Below are 16,172 nucleotides of genomic sequence, written 5' to 3' on the forward strand. Positions count from 1 at the left end.
GGGGGCGGCAATGGTTTTGTTCTTAACCTTTATACCCTTGTGTATTGATTGATTGGTTGTATGTATGTATATATATATATATGTATATATATATATATATATATATATATACACAATACACAGCAGTTTGGGAGTTTAGATGACAAGCTCAGCATTAAGAGTATGAGATGGGGTGCCTGGGTGGCTTCGTTGGTTAATTATCTGACTTTGGCTCAAGTCACAATCTCATGGTTTGTGAGTTTGAGCCCCGTTTCGAGCTCTGTGCTGACAGCTCAGAGCCTGGACCCTGCTTCAGATTCTGTCTCCTTCTCTCTGCCCCTCAACCCCCTCCCTCAAAAATAAATATTAAAAAAACTTTTTTTAAAAAAGAGTATGAGATGGCCATCCAAAATTCCTAACCTGCTCCTAGGTGGCATTAAAAGGGATACAGAATCTTGGACAAGAGAGGTAATTACCCATCTTGAGAATTAAAATCTTTTGGCTTCAGACTCATTATGAGGAATAAAACTGGACTTGTCCCATAGTGTAGGAATCCTTCAGTATCTGGACGTGGTTTTTGCAGGTGGCCAGAGAGACAGCATGTTCTAAGTGCTAAGCACAACACAGGTGCTTCACAAGGATGTCCCGTGTTCTCAAAGTCCCAAAGAAAGGTTAAGGCACGGGATGTTCTTCAGCTTCTGGGCAACCTTTCCCCTGGTTAAAGCGTGTCTTTAAAAATAAAGTTAATACAGGAAAATGAGATAGTATTAAGAAAAGCCATTTACAAGTCTGAACTCTTAAAAAAAATCATTTTATTGATCCTTTACCATACAAAATTTATTCAAATTACACCCATTTGAAGTGGTAAGATCACAGCTAGAGAGAACAGGTGTACCCTGTAACAAATCTATTTACAAAATCCATCATAAAAGCTTTTTTTTTTTTACATTATATTACATATTTTCTTTTTTAAACTAGCATACAACACAAAGCTAAACCGATTAGTAGTTTGCCTACTCCCAATTGTGGGAGAAATACTTCCTTTTGACAAAATCACGTACCCTGTAGGAAAAGAAATTCCCACAATCTGACTTGCCACGGCCACCCGAGTCACTCTGCAAAGCCATCTTCCTTCAGACCTTCCTCTCACACACAGGCTGTCATGCACGCCTCGAGTTCTTTCTTTCTCCTGAAAGCTAAAGCTTTAAATACTGCAGTTTTATTTACAGATCTACACTTAAAACAACAAAAACGGAAACAAGAACCACGACGAAAAACGAAAACGCAATATGACACTCTTAAAAAATTACAAACCAGCTAGAAAATACTCTGGCAGTGTTTACAAATTAATTGCTATTTTTTTTTTGTACAAAATTGGTAGATAATGAAAATGTGAGGAGACTACATATCAACTTAAATAAAACGACCGCTATGCACAGATCTGTACATATGAACACACACCTAACACTGTTTGACAGCTCATGTGTTGCCCTTTATACACTTTATTTTGTAAGGCTCACGCAGTCATCATTTGCACACTTGTAACTTTCAGCCATTTCATGTGTGAGCGTTAATAGCAGCAACTCAATGGTACCAGAAAACCTGCAGACTTAGTACTTAAAGTAACACAAATCCCGTAGTACTAACCCACTTGGTATGCCAGATACTATGTCAGAAAGAAAAGGACTAATGCAAATAGAATACAGCACGGACATCTAATTAAGCTACACCAGTTAAGCCCACTAACTGGGGGAAAAAAAAAAGTCTTATGCATGAAGGAACTCTTTAAGACTTATTAGTATTCCTTTCTTTTTTTTTTTAAAACAATAAATACGGCATTATTACATTACGCAAAGGCTTCGCGAGAAAGTCAACAGAACACACAGCAACCTAGCCAGGTGAGCTCAGTCTTTAGACTTTGGAAAAAAATCAGCTTTGTGCCGCTGGCAGAGAAAATTAGACAAAGCTGTAAGCAGAGGCAGCTAATCAGATGAGATAAATATGGGAAATGGGGAAAAGCTTGGCATAAATGGTTTCCCATACAGGAAAACACCCCACAGTGCATTTCTAGTAGGCACTTGACACAAAGCTCCCCCTCCCTCCCCCACCCCAGTGCTTCGTCACGGACCACACCGCTATTTGTACCAAATCCAGTGTGTGTGAGAGAGGAGGCTGGGGACAGAGGCCGAAGAAGAAAAACGAGGAAAATCTGCACCTTTGTTTTCCTTCCCAAACACACACCCACGCACACCCACACACAGAGTTTAAAGTGCTGGTGTCATTTGATTTGACCCCACCACCACTTTGCATATTGTGGAAATCTACCTGGAGTAAACTGGCTGGGGCTTTCGTGGTTTGTTTTGTTTTGTCTTGTTTCGTGTTTTTCCTAAGGGATGTTTTCGATTCAATTCAACACAGGAACCCACTGCTACCGTGTCAGGCACATCGCCTTTCAATTTAACTGTCTGTCTCATCTTGAGGTTTTTGTTTTTGTTTTTCCGTGACTCCCTCATACCTGCAGGTCTTCAGCGTCCAAGGAGTGGATGTGAGGTACCAGGCCACCTGCCCGGGGTGGGGGGAGAAGGCTCTCTCCCGGGGCCCATGGGAAAGCCATTCTTGGACGTACCTGGGAGGAGGTGCCTCCGACACGAAGCCTCCAGCAAGTGGGGGGGGGACCCCATCCCCGAAGAGTAAGGCGGGAGGCGCCCTGGCATTCTATCGCTTCTTTTCCCACATCCCGGCTTCCCTTGGTTCAACTCGACTCCTTCATAGAGGAAGGGGGCCCGGGCTCTGGCCAGGACTGCAGCCCCCCAGGCAGCGGGGGCGCCCTGCTCTTGCCAGCGTTAAGTGAATGCCCCGGGACAGAATGCCACTCACATGGCGGGGATGTCTTTCTCCCCGGAGGCCTCTCCATCTGACCCCATCCTGAGAAGTGGTCTCCCTGAGTGCAGTGTAAGAGAGCCCTTGCCCTTGCCCCACTCTTGGGGCCCGGCGGGGGGGGGGGGGAAGGGGGAAGGAAGCCCGAGGATGGAGGGATCCACACCTGTGGCTCCCTGGGACCTGCTCTGTCATCTGACCTGGTTTTCCTCTCGCGTGGGCCACCCGTGTCCGCGAGCCCCGGGCCCCACTCGCTGCCAGGAAGGGAAGCGAGATGGAGCTGGAGTTGGTGCTTCTCGCCGAGGCCGTGACACCTGCGTCCCTGGCGTCTAGATGCTCTGATCAGTAGAGGTTCTCTACCTCTGCTTAAATCATTCCAATGAGCAAAAAACCGTTTCAAAGTAAACAATTAAATTGAAATGGCGATGGGTGCCACAGGAATGCTTCAATGGCGGCTAAAAAAAAAAAATTTTTTTTTTTTTTAAAAAGCCTAAAACAATCCACAAAGAACTCCTAAGTGAGCGTTGGCTACAAATCAACTTTAAACTGACAAATACGTTGGGGACGGGGACTGGGAGTGGTTAACGGAGCCAGGAAAATCCACACCAGCTTCGGGCGGCAGAACGCGAGGGCTCTTCTGGATCCGCAACAGAGAGTGGAAACCGGGGTTCTTCATCCGAAAGGCTGTGCGGGTTCTCCCGACCTCCTGGCGGGACGCGCGGCCCATAGCTTACACTGAATTATGACAGTAATTTAAATATTCCTAAGAAGAGCTGAAGAAATCCATTTCGTACTTTTTGCATGACTTCAAGTTCACAGTCCCTGCCATTCCATTCCATATTAGCAGACCCCCAAAGACATGCATTCTGCGGAGAAGGCACGGCTTGAAATGCTATTAAGGAAGATTGCTGTTTTCGAGTGGGCCAGGTGGCCAGACCCCATTCTACAGCCCATCCATCAGGCACAGCAAGCCAATCCGGGAAGGGAGTGGGGGAAGAAAAATGGGGTGAGAGACACCTGATTGCACATTTTCTCACTTGCTGACTCATCCAGGAGATTTGGGAGCCTGGGGCAACGCAGGGCTTTCCCAAGGGAGCCTGCAACTGTGCGTTTAGACAAACAAAAAAAAAATTATTTTTTTTCCTTAAATTCATGAAAACATCAGCTTTGTTCTGAAGTTTGTAGTTTACTTCATGATACTATCTTGGAGGAAGAAGGTAGGAAGGGACAACACTGCATGACAGGTGCTCTGGTTCCATAATAAAAAAATATTGGTTTATAAGGAGAGTTCACACAATGCATAATCAGCTACACATAAAATCTTCCACCAGTGGGAGCTTTTCCAAATCGTAAGCATCGAAGAGATCGCTGATGCCTTCTTCCTCCCCAAGGCTTAGGAGATAGTCTTCTTGGAGCAGCGGGGGCAGTAAGTTCACAAATGGTCCTTCTAGGTTGGAAGGAATTTGGTCCTCAGTCTGCTGTAAGAGGTTGGCTGGGGAGGCCAAAGGAGAAAGGTTTGCCATAGAAATGGAACAATCGCTATGTCCTGAGTTGGTTGAAGCCAAGTCTAAAAGGGGGGAAAGTTGGGGGAAACAAAAAGAAGTTAGGAGCCAATCAAATGGACTTTTTGGAAGAATACGCATGTTGCTGTTAAAAGCATGCGCCCTTTGCTGCGATGATCAGAAGCCCAGACCGCCGCGTGCTGTTTGCAGCGACTGGCCGCCGGGCTCTGATCTGGTCTGACTCATTACTCTCTTGAAATGTCTGCAGTTAGCAAACAAGTATACAAATCGCTTCAAAGATCAGAGGCTAACAAGTTCCAACACTTCTTTCTGCTATCAGTTAGTCACTATTTATTTACTTATTGAGAGGGACAGATCTTGAGTGAGTGAGAGGAGAGAGAATCTTAAGCAGGCTCCACACTCAGCACAGCACGAAGCCCGATGTAGGCTTGATCCCGCGACCCTGGGACCATGATCTGAACCAAAATCAAGAGTCATTGGATGCTCAACCAACTCAGCCACCCAGGCACCCCCAGTAAGTCACTATTTAAAGGAAAAACAAATCATAACATCTGTAGTGAAATGCTGGCTTCTGAGCAGGGCTCACCGACTCTAACTTTGCCTTTTTTGAACTAACTTTTTAAAGATACCTCTAAAAACGCACATAATAAGGCATATCCACTTTGGATTTGTTCTGAAAAAAAAAAAAAAATGGCCTTTCATTTTACCATCTGAGGTGCTGTGTGTGTTTTTTTTTTTTTTTGCTCAATAGATCAGACCCTATTCACTTCAATCACCCCTATTCTTGCTGCTATATTGGGAGACAGTATGGGGGAACATTAAATACACACACCCCCGTCTGCAACTGAAAGAGAGGGGAGAAGTTAGATTTTCCCCTGGGGGCTATTCCTCCCATATCTTGTCCCCATCACACTGGGGGCAGGGAGGGCGGGTGGAAATTAAGTTACAGCTTCTTCTGACAAAAGGCTTTTCTCTCTCCAAACTTGTTGCCTTTCAGTGTAGCGATGATTCACCCGGCCAGCTCACAACAGCTTCACTCCGCACTTGAGCTGGTTTTCCAAAACACTGTAAGCAAACAGTTTTGGCTGATCGCGAAGCCTGAGGGACTCCATCCGCCGGTGGAGGAGTCCTTTGCTCAAGATAATGATTTTATTCTGTAACTAGTCAGAATGTCTTTTTTAAAAAAAGTTACCTTAATAACGTTTAATAGCAGAAGTTTTTATTTCGTGCCTAGACATGTGGTTCTGACAAAGGATCCTGCTAGTCACCTTCCTTTTGAACATAGTTTCCAAATGAATAAGTGGAATTTTTACCTTTGGAAGGGGGTTTCGGGATATTCCCATTGTGGTCTTGGTTGTTTGTTTTCATTGGACTGTGTGTTTCTGTCTCTTCTGGACACAAATACACCTCAATGGGCCCTTGGGTACTTGCCAAATGTATTTGTAGGCTCTACAAACAGAAGAAGCAAGAAAAGTTCAAATTCAGAAATGAAAGCTACAGTGATTTTCATCTAAAAATGGAAAGTAAGGGTAATTTTCATTCTTTCCTTTGCTTCTTCACTGGTGGCCCATCCCTGATCAAGAGCAGGGGCCAGCAAACTGCAGCCCGAGGGCCAAATCCAGTCCATCCACTGGCTTTGTAAATAAAGTTTTATTGGCAAAGAATCATGCCCATTCCCACGGTTTATGGATTGCCTCTAGCTGCATTTTTTTTTTTTTTTTTTTTTTTAACTAATAATATAATAATGGCAGAGGTGTGCAGTTGAGTTGTCCCAACAGAGACTTACGGCTCACAAGGTCAGGAATATTTACTGCCTGGTCCTTTACTTTTTTTTTTTTAAACGTTTATTCATTTTTGAGAGACAGAGAAACAGAGTGTGAGTGGGGGACGGGCAGAGAGAGATGGAGACAAAGAATCGGAAGCAGGCTCCAGACTCTGAGCTGTCAGTACGGAGCCCATCGCCGGGCTCGAACTCACAAATCATGAGATCATGACCTGAGCTTAAGTTGGACGCTTAACTGACTGAGCCACCCAGGCGCCCCATTGTCTGGTCCTTTAAAGAAAAAGTTTGCTGACCCCTGCCCCAGAGGAGGTGAACTGTGTTCTTTAAATATATTCCTTCTTTGCAAACTATTAAAAGGTCTTTCAAGTGTTCTACAGACAGTATTTCCAGGCTGTCATTCCTATCTGGCAGGGCTTTTTCATGTGAACTTTAACAACCACTGGACGAATGGCATTCTTAAGTGCTAGGAGCAGAGCTTCATAAGAGAATGTGGCACACTAACATCTAAAACTCTTCTTCATCTGGGTCACAGAGCTATTATTATCATTTAAGGTGAGAACTCTACCCTACATGGGAGTTTGCAAATCTCATTCTCTTATTTTCTATGCATTTCCTTTTTGCTATGTTTCTTTATTGTATAGTTACAGTCCAGGCCTATATTAGTGAAGATTATCTGAAAGCAACCACAAAAATACGCTCCCTACTTTCTTATAATACTCTATCAATTCAGCCACAGCCTTGTGTGATTTCTTAAAAGTAAACATGTTATAAAAGATAAATTCTGAAAATGTGCTAAGGTACGTTGGGGGGTTACTTTTTTTTTTTTAATTAGGGAGATACTTTTTTTTTTTTTTTTAATTTTTTATTTATTTCTGAGAGACAGGGAGAGAGGTAGCATGAGCAGGGGAGGGTCAGAGAGAGAGAGGGAGATACAGAATCCAAAACAGGCTCCAGGCTCTGAGCTGGGCTGGCTGTCAGCAAAGAGCCCGACGCGGGGCTCGAACCCACGAACTGTGAGATCATGACCTGAGCCGAAGTCGGACGCTTAACCAACTGAGCCACCCAGGCGCCCCTGGAGATACTTTAAAACATTTATACCTCTATTCCTGGCAGGTCCAGGGCAATCAACATAAAATTCCCCAATGGTTCAAATCAATCAGAACCACCAAATAATAGAGAAAGAAAAAGTACAAGAGGGACAGGGCGCCAAACATTGAGTTCAATGCTGCTATGTTAAATTTGACTTCTGGGGCACTCAAAGCAAATGAACTGTTGAAATGTTTTTTAAAGTTTGGGTTAAGTAAAACAGATGGGAAGAAGTATCAAGTTTTTTGGAAGATACACCCTTTGTCCGTGTCTCAATGATTCCTTAACTTCAGGCATTTCAGAAAGATCTCTGCAGATGAACAAAGACATTATCTCCTTACCTCTATTGGGTCAGGCACTTCAAGTCTTGTTTCTGGAGGGGCTTTGACAACTATAACAGTTTGGTCTTTAAGGCCACTAATTTTTCGAATATCTTGATATGTAACGTAAGCTAACGTAGGGAGCGTTAAGGAAATCTTCCAGTGAATTGCCTCAGATGTACCCACTTAGAAGATAAAAGAACAGATGCATGGAAAAATTCTTTGATGTATTTTATGACGTAAGAATATATCGGTGTCTCCGTCTAGATCTTTAAATATATGGGATCTCACATGAATCTTCTTTTCTGGTTGATATTCTAAACAACAAGACAAAAGCACAGCTTTTCCCTGCCCATTTCTAAAAAGCCCATGGCTACTTAAAATATCAAACACAGAAACGGAATAGTTAAACTATCCAAAGAAAACCAAAACCCAATTTGTTCAAGGATTTTCTAGCCATGTTCTTCTGGAGCATGGACATTCCATAAACTTCAGAAGTGTTGTCACTCAAATTGAATGATGGCAGATCCCAATTTACAGGGGAAAAAAAAAGTTCTATTACCCATATATTTTTTGCAACTCCAGTAACTTCTATCTGCTGCTTAACTATTAGCAAACGTCAGCAGCCACTCAAATGAATGGTGAGTAGCAAACAGATCTTTTGGCAGAATTCAGAAGACTGCTCAGGCAGATGGCTTGTTTTCTTAAGGGCACCCGGGCTGGTGGTGATTCTATACTGCCCATTGATAAGAGTGTCATTATTTCTCTGCTACAAAAATCATCCTCTGTATGGTATTATTAACTGTAAATATATCAGCATTCACAAGGAGGAAAGCAGCTTCCCAAGGCTCTGCAACTGAATAGATTTGAGACTCACCCATAGGAAGAGAGAGCAAACAGTATTTCAGTACCCTTGCTAATGACTTCTGTGCACTGAACAATTCTTTGGAGTGCCCAGCAGCCAAACCTGAGGATATCACAAAAAAATATGGTACCAACTGCATGATGAAAGTGTTCACGTGAGATTGCGTAGAGAGACACGTTCTTATTCGGCAGTAAAAGAACTCACACAGCTCTCTTCTATAAGGCACAAAGAGTAACATAATTAATGTACAAGGTCTTCTAGCCTGTAGTATTTTTTATGTGAGCCCACAAAAAATGCCTACGATAAAGCAGCAAATCACAACTCAATGAAGGCCTTTCTGCAGGTAATGTAATACAGCAAATAGAGTAAATGATCTGACATGTTTAACACGGAAATAGGGTTTGGGGAGCCACGAGGCAACGTCTCTTAGAACAGTGGACTTTTATTAGACATTGAAGGAAGCTAGGAACGTGCTGTGCAGAAAAAAGCACATTCACTTCATATCTGTATATACTTTTAGGGGCATCTTTACAGACTATCTATCTGAAGTCTCAACAGTTGAGACAACAGCTAATTCAGTGCTGAGCTCGATGGGACAGGCTCACGTGGGAGTCCGGGTCTTAGGTCCCCATTTATTTCATCAAGGAAGCAAACTGATGGTTATGAATTTTTACCGAGAACCCTCGGGGGAAATGACAGCCAGGTACCTACCCCCCGGCCCCCTGTCAAAAAAGCTATGTGACAAGAACTTATTAAAATAAAAACTCATCTACAATTACTCAACATGCTGCAGGAAGGAAAATTTCAACACATTTGTGAACAAGCTGTACCACATTCGGAACTGAGTGGTGAATTGAAATAAATTGTGCAAACACATTTTCTAATCTTACAAACTTAAAAGGACTTCCACTGTGGCTCCCTCCTGAATTTGCTTTTTTAGGTTAGCAGCTCCCCACAAGGAAGCTTTCAGGTTCTGGAACAAAGGCCCCAGAGAAAGCCAATGTAGGGGACCGTGCTGTAAGCTACACGTCGCAGAGAGCGACCAATCACAGACAACCGCCTCGTCTCTTCCTCCATGGGGCTCCCAACGGAACCTTGAAGGAAGGAGCCCCACTAGAGTTATTCTTGTTTCTTTCCTGGGAAACCCACTCTGGCCACCACTGGGGATTCAAATCATCACACCTCTTCTCCATGTCACTAATCAGCAGCTGACAAGATGAATCCTTTGGTCAAGAGAGAGCGAGCAATCGCAGTTTCAAAACATGGCCTGAATCGGAAAATATATGTCCCCACAGCCTCCAAGGGAAAGCCTGTCAGACATAAAGGGTCATGTGGAATGATCAGAAGCGGGGAACGCAAATTAGAGAGGAGGTGTCTTAAACTAGAGAGGAGGTGTCTTAAAACATGGGCTTTGTCTTCTTCTAGAAATTGAGAATATTGCAAAATCTTGTCAGCATGATGAAGTAAGCCATACATCCTTCTTGTTGGAAGGACAATGATGAGCAGTTTTCCCGTGATGGCCAACAGATTGTCAGCCAGTTGACAAGAACTGGCTTTAAAATTTTTTTATTTCCAGAGACTAATGGCTGTAGATGAATGGATGAACTGAGATGTCTCAAGCCTGGGGGTTGGAAGGGGTTCTGAAATCAGCTCTTGATGCTGTGAACCAGCATTAACGCACGGGAGAAGTTACAGTGTGTTTTTTCTCTACTCTTTTTATTCCTTCAGCTATAGCCCAGACAGATTCAGCAAATTCCAATTGCTCCAATATCTGACAAAAAGAAAATAGAATGTGAAAACCCCAACAGTGACAGCTAACGCCCACCAAAAATCTGGGGAGCCAAAGAGGAATCTGCTGGATGTTGTCATTAATATTAACACCGACACCTTACGTGTCTTATAATAGGGCTGCCTTACACTAGGAGTGTGTCCATATGTCCCAACCACATGAATAACATGATTAAAAACAAAACAAAGAAAAAAAAACAACAAAAAACACCCCACAGTTACCACCTGGCTATCAAAATAGATAGGAGAAGATACCATCCAGTGACTATCCTTCCATAAATACTGAGCTCTAAAACAAAGGTACGTGGATTTACACACACACATGCACACACACACGCACACACACGGACTTGGGTGAAACCAGAGTAAAAGTCTACTTGTGCGTAAGAGTCAGCCTGACAACTCTGGATGTAATCTAGAAGGCACTAACCCCCAAGGAACAGCTGACACAAAGGATATCTTTGATTCTCTGAATCCTCGGTTAGCAGTTTGAGGTCCAGGGTGCAGGTTTGGATCAGCTCATCTAATTTCTTCTCTTCCTGGCTGAGCTCGGTCACTTCCTTCGACAGGCCTTGACACTGGGCCAGCGTGCCCCCGTCCTCAGACAGACTGCAGCCCCTAGAAGCCCAAACACAGACCCATCGTGGCTACTTGGGAGACCGGAACGGAGGTAGGGGGAGAGGGAGGGCAGGGAGAAATGGTCTTTTGAGTAAATGTCTCCTCTTTTTTTCTTTTTATAAATTTCTAAAATGTTTGGTTATTTTTGAGAGAGAGAGACAGAGTACGAGCGGGGGAGGGCCAGAGAGGGAGGGAGACACAGAATCTGAAGTAGCTCCAGGCTCTGAGCTGTCAGCACAGAGCCCGACACGGGGCTCGAACTCATGATCCATGAGATCTTGATCTGAGCTGAAGTCGGACGCTTAACTGACTGAGCCACCCAGGAGGCCCTAAATGTTTCCTCTTGACACAGAAGGTCACGCTGCTTGTTAGCCGATTGTTAAAATCAGAACATTTATACACATATTTTTCCCGCACAGAGTCCTTCACCTCTCCCACCACAGAAACTAAATGGGAAAAAAACAACAATCCCAAATCCAACACTGCTATTTTCAGGTTTCTCTCCTCCAGAGGAGGCCTGTTTCTTCAGAAGGCTCAAATGCAAAGGGTGAAAGGAGGGCCTCCTCCCTGCCACATGCGTCCTAGGGGGACAGAGAAAGAGAGCGGGGAATGGATGGAGAGACATAGTGAGAAAAATGTGAAAGAAAAGACGAGGAGTGGTTCAAAACGCAACGAAATATCATCTGGAAAGTACAAAAGACCTAGGTGGTTTCTGAGGGCCTCACGCCACCCACCGACAAGGAAAGGAGGTTAAGGGAACAGATCTGTGTGCGATATGGGAGGACAAAGGCCACCACCCAACAGGTTTCTCTCAACCACAGGCCAAAATGGGTCACTGAGTCGTCACAAAATTCCAGAAAAGTACCAGAACTTACCCGCTCATCCTATCGTGTCTGGGGTAGTATTTTGCCCAAAGCCACCCTCTAAGAGATTTGTTCCTTCCCACAACACTTTCAAAGCTCCTTCTAAAATAGTGGCTCTTCAGGCGCTCCGTCTAATAATTCATGAGCGGCATTATCATCCATTTAATCACGTGTGTGGCTGACAAGTGCTAACATCCCTGCTTTCCAGAAGGAGCCGAGGCAGCTAAGTCTTGCCTCAATTTACCCAGAAAGTGAGGTGATGATCTGCTGTTTGTTGAGCCACGGATAAGGATAACGTGGCAATGTGTTAACACAGGGCCACAGTTCATTTCCAAACGCCTGTCAGAGATAAGCCAATGACATGTTCCTTTAGCTTTCACACGTGAGCACACACGTGGCATCACCACGAGATGGATGGCATTTTACTTAACATCTGCAGACCCCCTCTCCCCACCCCCCCAATGAATCCCAGGATCCCCTGGCTTGAGGCTAATCAAGCTTTTCATCTCTGAATGTATCTAAAGAGAAGGGCTCTGAGCAAAGGAGGGGCAGGGAGAAGGGAACCGCAGAAATGGAGTGTGGACATGAACGTGAAGCCTGGGACGGGGTCATGGCTTGTACTCACATCCATTGCACGTTGTTTTTCGACTTCTTCTTGATGAGGTGGATGCCTTCCAGCACGTTGGTGATGTCGTAGATCCTCCTCTTTTGCACTTTGAGTACCTCCGCTGCCTTGTTCAAATCCAAGACCCCGTCAGGGGACTGGCTCAGTAGCTGAATGAACTTCTTGGTGAGCAGACCAAGTGATGTGTCATACCGTGTTTTTTCTGAGGGAGATTTTGGAGCTTAAAGAAAAACAAAAGCCGAGCGGGTGGGGGGGGACAGGGAAGGGGGAGAGGTAAAGAAATGAAGGGTTTCTTTGCAGGTAGGCAAGCCCTCTTTCCCGCTGCAGCCCAAGTATTAGTGTCAAAGCAAAGCTGTTGCCGTCATTGTTGGGAAGTTATGGAAAGTTATGCAATGGCTTTATTAGAAAAGGAAAGGGGCGCCTGGATGGCTCAGTCAGTTAAGCGTCCGACTTCAGCTCAGGTCATGACCTTGGGGTTCACAAGTTCGAGTCCCATGTTGGGCTCCGTGCTGACAGCTCGAAGCCTGGAGGCTGCTTCAGATTCTGTGTCTCCCTCTCTCTCTGCCCTTCCCTGGCTCACACTCTGACTCTGTCTATCTCTCTCTCAAAAATAAATAGGGGCGCCTGGGTGGCTCAGTCGGTTAAGCATCCGACTTCGGCTCAGGTCATGATCTCACAGTCCGATGGTTCAAGCCCTGTGAAGGGCTCTGTGCTCACAGAGCCTGCAGGCTGCTTCAGATTCTGTGTCTCCCTCTCTCTCTCCCCCTCCCCTGCTCGCTCTCTGTCTCTGTCTCTCAAAATAAAATACATAAAGAAAAAATTTAAAAAAATAAATAAACATTAAAAAAAAGGAAGGGACAGGACAAGTTCCTGTTTGATTAAAGCATTTTACTGTGAATTTTTCAGGAGTTTCTACTTTGGCTTACCCTACTCCTCGAGTCTAGTGAAGTATCCTATACATGGTAGGTGTTCAACAATATCCGTTGAGTGAATGAAAAAGTGCTGTAGCCTCAGGGGGTGAGCACGTGGGAAGCCTAACCTGCTGGGGCCCGGGCTGCGAAATCTCCCCAGCACTTCATGACGGGGCCTTAGACCCAAGCTAACTGGCTTTGCAGACGTGTGTGTGTGACTTATTCAACCACTCTTTCAAATAATGCCTCCCACGGATGAAGAATACCGAAAGCCTTTCAGTGGAATGGCCCCGTCCCTCCTAAAGGCAATGTCCTTATTCAATATCGTATTTATTCTCTGACAGGTGCGCAGGTCAAGGCCTTTGCTGAGCAATACACACCGTTTGCGGACTGCCTAATTCATAAACTCCACGAAAGGGGCGACCAAAGCCTAATTTAGCATCCACGTTAAATGCCAAAGACATAAAGGGCTGCTTAGCTGTTGCCAACCTCTTTTTCTTTCTCTCCCAGAAGAAGCAATCGATGGCAAGGAAAACCAGCTGCAGCGTACTGGTGTCTGTCAGTTCTTACACTGCCTTATGCCGAGTTAGAGAGTCAGGCCCGGCGCAGACATTCCTGACTCTGGCTCGCTTTGTCTACACCCGGGTGAGCCTGCTCTCCAAAGTCATGTCCGTTAAGGAAAGTTAAAATTAAATTTGATTATAGAGTGGCGCCAAAGAACTTGTATTGCAAGCTGAAAAGTGACACCACACACGTTTAAAGAGGCCTCCCCTGGAGTCGGTATTCAGGTCCTGAAGTGCCTCCGAACCTTTGCGGGGTGTCTGCGGACACTGTACTTACTTTTCAGGATAGGAACAGAGAGAAATGAAAGAGGCCACAACACGCCAGCAGTATTCACACCGGGGCATCCTCCCAGCCGCAAGCTTTGAAAGGTGGGAAGCCCACACCCAGGAGGAGAGGAGATGAGAGCATCCTTACTTTTTGGACTATCTGGACTTCGCAGCGCGGCTCTTCCTTTGCCCTTGGGGGTTTTTAAGCCATCGGAGAGGTACTGATGACCGCTTTCTCCCAGCTCCAGCCTTCGCTTGGCCTGCAATGTGAAAGCATGAGCGTTGGTCACTGGGCACGTGGGCAATCGCAAGGGGTGGGGCTGTCTGTGACCCCACCCTGCCATGTGCCGAGGGCCGGGCTAGCACTTCAACCCTCTTCACCTGTGCCGGATTCCCCATCAGACGGACATATCCAGTGGTCCTTCAGGATTAGGCTCAGGAGCCGCCTTGTTCAATCATTCATTCATTCATTCATTCACTCATTTATTCATTCATCATACGTGCCAGGGGTGGGGCAAGACACCAAGAAGACAGCTGGCATCGTGGAACATAAACTCGCTTTTCCCTCGCAAAACTTTGCCCCCATCTCTGATCCGGGCTAGACCCCTTTCTCCTGCTCCCGCAAACGCTGTTTTGTTTTTGTTTTTGTTTTCTAATTTTTCAATGTTTTTTTACTTATTTCTGGGAGAGACAGCGTGAGCAGGGGAGGGTCAGAGAGAGAGGGAGTCACAGAATCTGAAGGAGGCTCCAGACTCTGAGCTGTCAGCACAAAGCGCTAGAGATCACGACCTGGGCCAAAGTCGGACGCTTAATGGATTGAGCCACCCAGGCACCCCAAAGGCTCTATGTTTATTTGTATCCTCGCACTTAGTGAATATCAGGGTTATTTTACTTATCTGTTTCTCATTTCCTTTAAGGCAGGGACTGTTTCCCATTTATCTTTGTACACCTAGTGCTTGGCACAGAGCCTGGGCTTCTGTAGGTATTCAATCACTCTATTTATATTCAACGCAAGAGTGATTGAATAGTAACACAACTAGTCACAGACCACAAATGGTCATTCATCAGAATAACAAATACTCCAAACGCTCCATCTTGGGCTTCACCTGCTATTACTGTCTCCGTTTCCATCATCACACCTGACAGGTGAGAGGTCTTCATCCAAGTTTGTAACTTAATTTCACTTCAAAAATATCCACCTAGTATCTACGGACGGGGCACCGGACTTAGGGAGCACAGGTAAAGCAAGACAGGTTAAGTGTCCCTGCCTCCCTAGTGCGTAGAGTCCGCGAGTAGACAGATCATGAAGTAACTGTTGTGTGCTAATGTTTGGGTGTGACAGGTGTTTGGATGGGAATGGCACCACCAGACACCCGACATGGCCCCAATCGAGACATCGAGGCTCATTTTCAGGGCAGACTCTCTTAATGAGATGCACAATTTCATGGGAAGTCCTCAGGACGTGGAAACAGAACTTCATCGGCTGATAACAGATACCCAGCTTCTCTGAAGAAAGCTATCAGCTCATCTCGCTCTGGTCACTACAGTGGGTACCAGCTGAGTGTGGCTCATCTGAATCAACCCGTGCGCCAAGTATAAAATACACACTGGATTTTGAAAACGTGCCCCTACCCCCCAAAAAGGGGCAAAACCCATCACCAACGGTTTTTATATAGATTACATGTTAAAATGATATTTTGGCTTTATTAAATATTATTAAATCAGATAGAATTAAAATTATTTCACCTGTTTCCTTTCATATTTTTTTTTACTATGTGGCTTGTATTGTGGCAGGCATTATCTTTCTTTTTAGTTAAATGTTTATTTTTAACTAATTAAATAAGGTAATAAATAATTTTAAAATGTTATTTTTAAAAATGTAATGCTTATTTATTTTTAAGAGAGAGTGCAAGCAGGGGAGAGGCGGAGAGAGAGGAGGGACACAGAATCCGAAGCAGGCTCCAGGCTCCTACCTGTTGGCTCAGAGCCTGACGTGGGGTTTGAACCCATGAGCTGTGGGATTGTGATCTGAGCTGAAGCTGGGACACTTAACCGACTGAGCCACCCGGGCGCCCCCACACATTATCTTTCTATTGGGCAATGC

The 16,172-nt window shown here is 45.0% G+C and overlaps 1 protein-coding gene across 2 annotated transcripts in view; it reads right to left on the reverse strand.

The window, feature by feature from the left end:
- Positions 1–771: 771 nt before the first annotated feature.
- E2F3 (E2F transcription factor 3) overlaps positions 772–16,172 on the reverse strand; it is an 80,766-nt gene continuing 65,365 nt past the window's right edge. The window contains exons 2-7 of one of the 2 annotated variants that reach the window (XM_039237454.1): positions 14,217–14,328; positions 12,328–12,529; positions 10,681–10,839; positions 7,590–7,704; positions 5,693–5,828; positions 772–4,423 (exon numbers count right to left, since the gene is read on the reverse strand). In XM_039237454.1, coding sequence (XP_039093385.1) covers positions 4,161–4,423; positions 5,693–5,828; positions 7,590–7,704; positions 10,681–10,839; positions 12,328–12,529; positions 14,217–14,328 — 987 coding nt within the window. In that variant the 3' untranslated portion in view covers positions 772–4,160. Of the gene's footprint in view, positions 4,424–5,692; positions 5,829–7,589; positions 7,705–10,680; positions 10,840–12,327; positions 12,548–14,216; positions 14,329–16,172 lie in introns of both variants that reach the window. The other variant, XM_039237453.1, reaches the window with a different exon arrangement.

The sequence above is a fragment of the Hyaena hyaena genome, unplaced genomic scaffold (genome assembly GCF_003009895.1).
Source record: "Hyaena hyaena isolate Hyena2069 unplaced genomic scaffold, ASM300989v1 scaffold_125, whole genome shotgun sequence".
In the NCBI taxonomy this organism is placed as follows: Eukaryota; Metazoa; Chordata; class Mammalia; order Carnivora; family Hyaenidae; genus Hyaena; species Hyaena hyaena.